Consider the following 11158-nt stretch of genomic DNA (forward strand, 5'->3'; position numbering starts at 1 on the left):
CGGTTAAAAGTATCTAAGTAGATTTACTTAAATACTATACACAAGCATTTTGTTTGGATAGTTTACATATTTGCTTTTTTCTCTAGTTTACTGCCCTTCATAGCTAAATGTTATACTTTTTACTCTACATTTATGTCATAACTAAAGTTACTCTGCAGGTTTCTACGAGCAGTAGACATACCAAATACATACATTATTATGTTTTATTAAAGGTTAAAATAAGATGAGACTTAATTGATCACCAGGGGGGAAAAAACACATCATGGACCTGTTTCTTATACTTTTCAGTATAAGTCAAATTTTGAATGCAGGACTTTTAAAACGTTTTTATATACTTTAGTATTGCTCTTTTTAAATAAAGTAATAGTTTTTTTTTACCCATTTCAGCTTTGTTCACTTTGAGCTACCTAGTGCCTAGTGAAGTTAAGTACTTGAGGAAGTCTTGTGCATCATTTTTTAATCATCAAATATTATTTATTGCAAATTACCAAAATTGTATCTGACAGTTTAACAAAAAACGACATATTCTTTTACAAATAAGTACTTAAATCAGATTTAAAAAAATCAAAATAAATTTTCGGCACTGACCTTAATAACTAAAGGTCAGATAAAGTAAGAAATGCATTCAGTCATGTATACAAATTAAGATTATTTTACCCTTGATTGTTTTACGACTGATTGTTAAGAAAAAACTGACAGTTGTTTAAAACTCAAAACACCAGAGGCTTTGGTTTTTCCCAGGGGAAATCCTCTCTGCCAAAGTGACCGTAGCAGGCAGTTTCCTGGTAAATTGGCCGCTTCAAACCCAGATCTCTGTAAATGAAGTCAATATTAAACAGTTAAAATGTATCAATAAACACTAGAAATATGATGTTTTTAGCTGTGAAAAACCTCACATACTTTACAATGACGCCAGGCCTCAGGTCAAAGTTCTTCTCAACTATTTGCAGCAGCTCGTCTTCATCCTTGTTCGATGAGCCGTAGTGAAACACTGAGATGGAAAGCGGGCGGCTCACACCGATCGCATAGGAGATCTAAAGGGAAAAACAGACAATTTCAGTAATCATTGTTCAGATATCTAACAACATCCCGTGCAAGATTGAAAGGAATCATCGCACATTAGACACCAAATAATGACCTGTTTGTAAAGATAAGAGGATAATTGTTTCTAGGGTCACCACAGATCACATGGGGAAAATACAGAAATAACATTCACACTACTCATTACAATAAGTGCAACTTAATGAACTTCCTCACCTGAACCAGGACTCTCCTGCAGAGTCCTGCTTTCACCAGAGACTTGGCCACCCAGCGAGCTGCATAAGCTCCGGACCGATCCACTTTGGAGTAGTCTTTCCCGGAGAAAGCCCCTCCTCCATGCCCACCCCAGCCTCCATATGTGTCCACAATGATTTTACGCCCTGTGAGTCCTGCATCGCTCTGATGATAAAAAAAACATCAGCTCCTGCATTTCTGCAAATACATTTCCATCGGTGGTTTAGTCCTCACTCACCTGTGGGCCACCGATAAGAAATTTCCCACTTGGCAGTAGATGGTAGATGGTCTTGTCATCCAGGTACCTGGCGGGAATGATGACCTTCACCACCTTTTCCATCAGATTGCGTCTGATCTCCTCCAGGCTGATGTCCGGGCTGTGTTGTACAGAGATGACCACAGTGTGAACACGCTGCGGCTCCATAGCTCCCATATTGTCTCGATACTCCACTGTGACCTGCAGCAACAAGGGCAAAACAATTAAGCAAACTCTTTACATCACAATTTCAAAACAACAGTCTATTAGACCAAAAATAACAGCCTATGCCTTTTCTAAGAACTTATCCTTGATCTCAAAAGAAAATGTCATGAGGTTAACAAAATATGTTTCTTAAAGAGTTAGGAGAGGACACTGCACTTACACCAGGCTACATAGGTCAAGAAAGCATTAAAGCACCTTTTCTTCCGGGACCTGGATTGTCTGAATGTGTCCTTTCCCTGCTGCCTCACACCCAGCGGCCTGATATTTGATTTCTTTATTGCCCCTCTGTCAGACTTTAAGATGGCTCACTTGTGATTTGGAGTCTGGTTTTATCCAGGGACACTCTCCGTTGCGTGACAGCTCCTTTAACCTGAAGTTGAGTTTGTGAGCCAGTAGGATGGTTAACGGCATGCACTCCTCCGTCTCATCTGTGGCGTATCCAAACATCAAACCCTGAGGAAACAGGCAGATCCATAGATATGGAAACCCAGTCAGAGCAGTTATGGAAAAAGTGTCAAAATTATATCTTTAAGCTTAACTAAATACAACTTAAATGAGAGCTTATGCACCAGAACACAATGCATACATTATTTTGTAGATAATTAACGTTTTGAATTAGCTACACAAATGTCCCTTTGGTCCAGATTTAAATATTGCAGCAACTATTGTAAAGATGGTCATAACATGTCATTCAGACTTTTACCTTCCCCATCATATCATTCATATTAACTCAGGTAAAACAAAAAATGGTCATCTAGCACCACCATCAGGTTAAAATGTACCTCTGTCCAAGGCTTTCTTATCACTTAACACCCATGAGGATTTATAGCATAGGGAGAGGAAAGATACAATTTGTAATTCATTTATACCAACTTGATTTTTTATACCCCTTATCAATGCACTTCTGTTACAACCAACTCTATTCAGTTGTTAATAATTTCCCTGTTACTACATGTGGCAACAATTGTTGATCTTTGGGAATTGGGAGTTTTAAATGCATTAAATTCTGGCACTTTTGCCACAAAGTATGACTATCTCCTAATTGAAATACCTGCAAACAGTACAAGAGAATCAACACACGTTTTGTCTGGCAGCCCAGTAAGGTTTGAATTTCACCCTTTTGCAGGTGCTTTGAGAATTACAATGTTTGTCTTATGGGGACAGATTAAGCAGTTGCTAAAGCCAAATAATCATTGTGTGAATCCACATCTCAGTCTAATCAGTCTAATTGTGGTGTAAGGAAATATAGAAATTAAGTAGCCAATGAAAACACATTAAATTGAATGACAACCTCATTGTAAACTATTGTATTTCGAATGTACTACTGGCTACTTTACCTAGTGACGTTTTACAACTATTTTAGTATCAAAAAAAAATTCTAAATCCACATGGTAATTTGGATAAAGTTAAGGATTAAAAGGTATATACTCAACCTGGTCCCCGGCACCAATGTCCTCCTGATCCCTGCCTTCAAACACACAGTCTGATATCTCGGCACACTGCGGCTCCAGGGCCACCAGCACGTTGCATGTCTTATAGTCAAAACCTGCACATCACAGTAGGGAGTCCTTCACTTAAATACCCCGGGAACATTCTGCAAAAACTTCAAGTTGTAAAATAAGAAACCTACCTTTTGAAGAGTCATCATAGCCAATCTTCTTCACGGTATCTCGGACCACTGCCACGAGATCCACGATGGCCTTAGATGTCACTTCTCCAACCAGCAAAATCATGCCGGTCTTCGCCACACATTCTGAAACAAAACATGACTCACTTTGTACATCATTTAGAGAAGTGTTATTATATTTTATTCAATGATGAAACTTCTTTTAAATATTTGGTTTTCTGCTCTAGTGATGTTTCAACCACAAATCTATATTCTGGATCTTTGTCTTTCATTCAACAGCGGAACTAAACAATTTCCCAATCTGTAATCAAAGAAGTAAATGTATTCTACTCTAATCTAATCTAAAACTGGGTTCCTGTCTACAATGAACCAACACTACCATAAATGTAATAATGTTAACATTTGCATTGAAAAAAAGGAACATTTAATAGGAAATGTCCACATTTATTTATTGGATTTGGTCTATCATATTCACTTTTTGTTCTTCTTACAGTACTCAAAGTAGCCTTGGAGGTATATGTATCTCTATTCAGAAACACTGTTGTTAAACAAACCTTTTTAATCAATGCAATGAATAATCACAGTTTATTTCAATGATTTTACTTTTTTTCACAAACAAGTCTGAAGCATTTTTAGGAATTAGGGGTTGGGTGCATCATGATACATTTCAATATTATAAGACATAAACCTCACCACAAGCCACTTTAGAGTCGGGGTCTTGACTCAGGTATGCATCGAGCACAGCATCACTGATCTGATCACACATTTTATCTGTGAACACAAAGTCAGAGATGTAAAGAAAAGAACAGGGACATAGGCTACGCCTTGAATACACACGTGTGTTTTATTACTGAAATCATCAGTAACTGAGGGCTGCAAGCCAGCCTAATTAAGTATGTAAATATTATGCAAGTAAAATTCCCAGTCCTAAATTACATGGAAAAATGCTGCTTTCAAAAATATAATTCAGAATGCAGAATGGCCCATTTCAGAATATATAAATCATATAACTGTAATAATTATTGATGCATTAATGTGGTCATCATTTTAAAGGTAGGGTAGGTAAGTTTGATAAACCGGCTCGAGATCGCTAGAATTTGAAAATACACAACCGGAGAAAATCTGCCACTTCCTTACAGAGCCCCTCCTCCAACACACACGAACGCGCACATGACCAATGAGGGCACGAGATAAGTTTGTGCACAGCTGGAAGGCTGACAGGCAGGTAGACCATCCAGTTATTTTAGCCGGGCCGGCTAAAATGATTGGTCGTACTTTTTACAGTATTACGGCTTCCACAGATGACATTTTTTTATGGATTTTTTGTCAAAGCACTTAAGATATTCATTGCTATCGGGATGTTAAGAGCATTCCATGGAATATAACAAAAAGTGTATCTCGAGTCGGTTTCTCAAACTTACCTACCCTACCTTTAATGTTGTAAGTGGTAAAACTAGAGCAAATATTTACTTTTTGTATACTGTCAAGTAGTTTTATTCATAATAATCCACCCTAACCCACCACTGGATTTAGTACTTCTTTCACCATTGACTTTTAATAAGGAACATGTCCACTGTGTACCCAGTATACTACAACCATAGACTGTATGTATACAAAGTACACACAGGTATACACTCAGGTTCACATGTATACAGTAAAGGCTGTCTAAGTTACCTGAGTGTCCCTCTCCCACAGACTCGGAGGTGAACAGGAAAGTCTTCCCGCTGCAGGCTGCTCCTCTCGGGTTCATCTTCAGCTCGTCGTCGGTCGGTGGTGGTGTCAGGAAAGTTGAATGTAACGTTATTAACGGCACCCCAGCTCTAAGGTGAAAGTGTCTTCTGATGTCCGCCGACTAATGATATACAAATCAATCATTAACTCTGAAGGTTACGATAATAAAGACATGGAATGGCAGTAAAGTGGATTTAGGTCAGGCGGATTAAAGAAAACAACCGAGGCAACGATCACTAACAGTCGTTCATTACATCCATCAAAGTCGTACACGGTTAAAAAAATAAATATATGAAGGCTACTTAATACTTACATTTAATTCCCCTTTTCTGGCTTCCTGAACGTGTGATTTGACTGGACGTGTGATTTTAAGGAGGTATGTTTACAAGTGAAGGTCCTTCAGGCAGCAGCTCGGGCAGCCTCAAGATGGCGCAACAGGTCAGGTGAACAGTTTTCCCCATAGATATATAGTTTTCCCCCTCATAATTTAAAATATATTTAGCTAATTTACACATACTGTATTTTCATATTTTATTGTTTTAATAATCACCTTTTTTTCTCTGTATTTTTCAAAAATAATCATGAAATGTTTTTACATTTAAATGGTTTGTCAGTAAAGAAACAAACAGCAACATAGAACAAATATACCAAAGTAAATAATATTATAGCTATTATACATACACCAATATAATATATTACATATTTTAAAACAAAATAATACATCAATAGAATAAACTTATTTTAAAGCTATTCACCTCAAATCATCCTTAATTTGGTAACATGTATCAGTGGAGAAGGAAGTTCTTAGATATATTATATATGTACAAAATGTAGTACAACAGTGTACAAATAATGTTCTATTTTCAAAAGTAAAAGTAGCTATTATGAAGAATGGTCAGTTGCAGGATCAAATAGATATATGAATATATTGTTTGTATATGATTTTAACACACACATTAAAAAAAAAAGATATGCTTATTTAAATTGAACTGAGGTACACATTTGAGATAGCCCTGATTGTTGCCTCGTATATATCTTTTTGTGTCTGTTTTGGCAAGATTATAGTTTTATTTCAAATTTTTGTATGCCCATTTACTTTTCTTTGTTGGAAACAAACTAAGAGTTTGCCTGCTGAACTTACCACATAATTCATGGCGTTTGCCATATAATGAAAAGTGTCTCAGCTATTTTATCTGTCTTATCCACATGCAAAAAACACCACCATGATGTTTGTGTTTCTGTTATTATTTACACAGTTTATGTTATTATTTACAGATCGCATGCTGTGGTTTTATTGAATGTGCCAACTGCTAGGACTGTCTTAGGGAAGATAGCATATAGATGCGCAGCTCCACTGTCTTGGAATAGTCTGCAATTGAAATGGAAACTGAGCAATCTGGTGCCACTAAATGTTTTTAAAGCTCGGTTGGATGCTACTCAATCGGAAGCTGTTGGTACCTGTTCATGTGGATAGTTATGTAAATTGTAATCCCTGTAATGATGCTGTATGATGTCCTTTTTGTTGTTCTGTTTATGTTTTAATGTTTCATGTGGAACCTACTTGAGCAGGTCTCCCTTGAAAAAGAGATCAATGATCTCAATGGGATACACCTGGATAAATAAAGGTTTGAAATGAAACACAGTTTGTTACAGCAGTTAGAGAAACTGCTTCCTATAGCAGAATAAAGACCTCTGTTTAGTCTAAAACAGGGGTGTCAAACTCAATTTCATCGCGGGCCACATTCGCATAAAAGTTGCACTCAAAGGGCCGGTTGTAACTACATAAATATATAATATATATATAAAATAATGTATCATATTATATCATTGCCTCTGAATTGGATTATTATCGGATAGGATAATAACTTAGTAATTAACTACAAAGCAGAAGTCCAGGGCAAATAATTGGAAGTCTCTTCAGTGCGCATGTCACAAAACGAGATGCATTGTGGGACATGTAGTTTATGGGCAACCTGCTTCTGTAAAGTGGCATGTAACCGTATAATAAACGTATTATATTCTTTGCAAGCTCTTGCGGGGCCACATAAAACGAAGTCGCGGGCCGGATTTGGCCCCCGGGCCTTGAGTTTGAGACCCCTGGTCTAAACCATCATCATAAACTTCTCATAAGTATGACAATTGCATGTCTATTGTAATGAAATGCATTACAGTGTATATGTGACTGTGTTGTTGTGTCTATCCCCTGTATTTGTATTGTGCATTTTCTTTCGAAAACTTTGATTACTTATAGAAGGTGCAGCCAGCATGATGTAATGTCCTTTTCTACTCGCATACTGCACAGCTTGTCCAAGTAACCTGGATTATTTAAGGTTATAGTACATTAAAGACTAATGTATATCTTTTTATTTGACTTCAAGCTAACATATACCCACACTGTTTCTTTAGTATTTAGCCAAAGTGCAGCACACTCCCAATGTTCAGTTTGCATGACTCATGTCCAGATCCTCTTTATCAGGGAAGTACATCCACATCACTAACAAAGTCCTATCAAGGCCTTTCTTGATCTGCTCAATATCTAAATTGATCTGACTTTCCGACACAAAACATATAAGGAGCAGTATGCAATACATCGTTAAAGAATAAGCTACCAAACAGCCTATATAATACAATTTGAATATCATTCAAATGAGCTCAACCTCAACTAACCAACACTGAAATGCTACACATTAAAGCATCAGTAACAATAATCAATTGTAATGGAGTATTTGAACAGAATAGTGTTGCTACTTTTCCTTAACTAAATGATCTGAATATTTCGTCCACCATGGCAAGATTTTGTGCTCCAAAACAGCAACAAGTAGGCAAATTCACATACATACACTTTCCCTGAAACAAGCTGCACAACACAGGATGAGGAAGTGAAGCAACAGTGACCTCACCCCTTTATTGCCTTGCAAATATCTCTCTGCTGAAAGCCCTTTTTGCCAGACACACAGCTCCACACCGGCCTGCCGCTCTGACAACTCATGGTAAGTAAACACATAAAACCAGGATTATATGTTTAGAAAAATGTGTGGTTTAACGGTCTGAAATAGTCAAAAGTTGTTCCTTGAGTAGCAGAGTTCATGAGAAGCGGGAAATGAAAGTGCTGCATGTTCAGGATGTGATCATGAGTTGTGCGTGGCGACTGGCTCCTGTGGAACCAATGACTCTGATTGAGGCGACAGGTAGTTAATGAGTGACAGGGGAGAGGTGCAACCTTCAGCAGACATTTGTTCAGCTCTGACTGTGTGACTCATTCTGTCACAAGAGGAACATATCTGAGTTTGTTTATTATACTGCCAGGACTGGATAACAGGACTTTGTGGAGGCTTTACTTTTTGTGTAGTTGTTAGTTGGGACTGAAACAGAGGGCTGCTATGGTAAGTTCTCCTTTTTTATACAATGACGTTTGGTTAGTTAAGTATTGTTTACATTTGTTATTGATCACTAATCGTCAATTAAACGTATCCTTTATTTGTCTGTACAAGTAATACAATGTGTTATGCAGGTTTGCTTTATACAAATAGTGTTTAGGTTTGTCATGTGACAGTCACAGGCCTCTGTAACACCTGACAGCACACTCACCTGTTCACTCAGTAACAGGAAGTGAGGTTTGGTCATTTAAAAACGTGACTGCAGAGTAGAACTGGGCAATAAATGGAAAATATATCGAAATCCTGATAGGAGACTAGGCACCGTCTTAGATTTGTCGAGAAGTGTTGTCTTTTCCTGGCTGCATTACAGTAAAGTGATGTTATTATATGTATCAGACTGTTATAGCGGTTCTGCTATTTTCCTTTATTCCACATTACTGATGCTTGTTAATCGAAATTCCCAGTGTAAATATATTGTGAAAGCATCAATGGTCAACCCTTTTTTTGGTATATCACCCAGCTTTACTACATAGATTGTTGCCCCTATGTTTTGCTTTTAGTGTGGCTCGTTGTATAGGGGAACTTTTTGGAGACTAAAAATAGAATAATTTCCCCTCCTTTTCCCCAGGCTGACACACGTTCTCAGCCCCCGGCCTCTGGCTCGGCTGCTAAGATGGACCAGGTTCAGAGTCAGGTGAACGAGGTTAAAGTTATTCTGACAGATAACATCAGCAAAGTGCTGGAGAGAGGGGACAGATTAGATGATCTGATCGGCAAGACTGATGACCTGCAGGCGTCTGTAAGTATCTGATCCAGATGGTTCAGTGTTGGCTTTCCACCCTGATGTTAACGATTAGTTTTCATATATCTTTCATTCAAAGGGTTACTTCTCCTTTAAATTATATATCTTCTCCATTACACGCCAGAGTAAAAGTGTAACAATATACCAGTATCAATCATATCCGTGATATAAAAACAGGAAATATTGCTCATATTAAATATACACAATATTGTGTAAATAATCCAGGGCCCCATAAAACATTTCTGTATTTTTTTTTCTTTGTCTCTTACTCAATGCTCCACACCCAAATAACTTTAAATAATTTACTAACAGATTAAAGTTAAACCGTTTTTGGCTGTTTTAGAGTTATGTAGTTTGTAGCCTAATTTAATTACTTTTCATATTAAGATTTAACCTGCAAAAAACATATTTATTAAACACAGTGGTTACAGTGGTCATCTTATGAGTTATTTCCCAAATTAAACAATTGTTACTACTTTTGTAATTTTATTTTAAAGTGCATGACTTTTGTAAATAAGTGCTATTACATTCTAGTTTTGGTACTTTCACTTTAAAGAGTACTCCACCATTTCCTCACTGCAGTCCTTATGCATTATCATATTCGTGCTGAACAAAGCAGGAATTCATGTATTTTTCTTACTAGGCCATACACTAATTTTTCTCATCTGGCACCTTTATTACCCACAATGCAACTTGATCTTCAAAAGTTAGGTCTGGGTTCAGGTGCTAGTTTGTTGTTTTCAATATATATCTGACTTCCCGCAGCTCCATCTGGGGACACAAAGACACTATACAGTTGTTTTTAAATATGCATTATTACTCTCCGCCACCATTATTCAGACCTAGCTTTGGGAAATCGGGGGAGTTCCCCTTTTAAGTAAAAGGATGTGGGTAGTTCTTCCATCACTGGTGTTTTAAAAAGGTTTTCTCTTGGTTTCTTTCAGGCTGACTCGTTCCAAAGAACATCCACACGGGTTGCCCGGAAATACTGGTGGAAAAACATTAAAATGATGGTTATAATCGGGGTGATTGTGCTGATCATCGTTGTCCTCATCATCCTCTTTGCCACAAAAACTATATAAATCACCAAATATTCTCCTTCACCAGCTCAGGACTGAAAGCAATGAAAATTGAGGATGAAGCTCACCTCTTTTGAGCATTTCAGCATTTAAATGCACTCTTGAAAGTCTATTTTTATTTCAGCAGATATTTCAAGAAATATTTATGTACATTTTAAGAGTACAGTGCTTTTTGATTAAGACTAAGTTTAAATTCAGAATGCACAGCTTAAATTGCTAGAAACTTGACTGAAATACTTCCTTGAACACTCCAACATTCATTAAAATGTGACGTAATGTTAATATTTCACAAAGGATCACAAATCCAAATTAGTGTTATTATTTTTATTTTTATCGCATAACTTTATGTCCAATTACCTGTATATATAATGTGTGTTTATGACTGTCAAACTCTATAATAACATATGTATTATATGACTGATGATTATGATGAAGAGGATACATTTTAACATTTGCTACCACAATACTGTATATAAATAATGTGTTCTGCTCCAAACAATCAAGCATTTTGATTATGTAATAAATGACTGAGGCAAATTCACAAACGCTATTTGAGAACATTAAATACAAAAACAAGAAGGGATGGGGAATGCAAACTATTAAAGGGCCCATGTCATGCTTTTTTTCCGGTTATTACCTGTCCCCTTGTGTGTTATGAAGCTTTTTCTGCATGTAAACGGTCTGCAAAGTCACAAACCCTCAAAGTACACCCTGTAGCGAGTAAAACTCTAACACAGAAAAGACCTGTCTATGCTGCCCCAGAACGCCTCGTTGGAGATTTCTCCA

At 37.0% G+C, this 11158-nt stretch overlaps 2 protein-coding genes across 4 annotated transcripts; one reads left to right on the plus strand and one right to left on the minus strand.

Annotated features, from left to right (window-relative positions):
* Positions 1-466: 466 nt before the first annotated feature.
* On the minus strand, positions 467-5532 carry mat2al (methionine adenosyltransferase II, alpha-like). 2 transcript variants are annotated; one of them, XM_034123552.1, is made up of 10 exons: positions 5428-5532; positions 5058-5235; positions 4077-4154; positions 3387-3509; positions 3190-3302; positions 2066-2209; positions 1514-1732; positions 1258-1440; positions 901-1034; positions 467-813 (listed from the first exon to the last, which is right to left on the minus strand). In XM_034123552.1, the coding sequence occupies exons 2-10, from the start codon at positions 5131-5133 to the stop codon at positions 711-713; spliced, it is 1173 nt and encodes a 390-aa protein (XP_033979443.1). In that variant the 5' UTR covers positions 5134-5235; positions 5428-5532; the 3' UTR covers positions 467-710. The 2 variants fall into 2 exon arrangements, with proteins under 2 accessions (XP_033979443.1, XP_033979444.1); XM_034123553.1 differs by lacking the exon at positions 5428-5532 and having other exon boundaries at positions 5058-5394.
* Positions 5533-7993: 2461 nt separating this feature from the next.
* Positions 7994-10917, plus strand: si:ch73-234b20.5 (uncharacterized protein LOC449923 homolog). Of its 2 annotated transcripts, none has more exons than XM_034123504.1 (3): positions 7994-8104; positions 9120-9290; positions 10238-10917. In XM_034123504.1, the coding sequence occupies exons 1-3, from the start codon at positions 8102-8104 to the stop codon at positions 10373-10375; spliced, it is 312 nt and encodes a 103-aa protein (XP_033979395.1). In that variant the 5' UTR covers positions 7994-8101; the 3' UTR covers positions 10376-10917. The 2 variants fall into 2 exon arrangements, with proteins under 2 accessions (XP_033979395.1, XP_033979396.1); XM_034123505.1 differs by lacking the exon at positions 7994-8104 and adding an exon at positions 8131-8497.
* The last annotated feature ends 241 nt before the right edge of the window (positions 10918-11158 follow it).

This window comes from Trematomus bernacchii, unplaced genomic scaffold, assembly GCF_902827165.1.
Source record: "Trematomus bernacchii unplaced genomic scaffold, fTreBer1.1, whole genome shotgun sequence".
Taxonomy (NCBI): Eukaryota; Metazoa; Chordata; class Actinopteri; order Perciformes; family Nototheniidae; genus Trematomus; species Trematomus bernacchii.

Coding starts and splice junctions, on each gene's coding strand:
- mat2al (XM_034123552.1), bottom strand. CDS start 5,133: ATGAACCCGAGAGGAGCAGCCTGCAGCGGGAAGACTTTCCTGTTCACC. Junction 4,155..5,057: donor TGTGGGAGAGGGACACTCAG/GTAACTTAGACA, acceptor TTGTGTTCACAG/ATAAAATGTGTGATCAGATC. Junction 2,210..3,189: donor ACATTGGTGCCGGGGACCAG/GTTGAGTATATA, acceptor CTGTTTCCTCAG/GGTTTGATGTTTGGATACGC.
- si:ch73-234b20.5 (XM_034123504.1), top strand. Junction 9,291..10,237: donor CTGATGACCTGCAGGCGTCT/GTAAGTATCTGA, acceptor GGTTTCTTTCAG/GCTGACTCGTTCCAAAGAAC.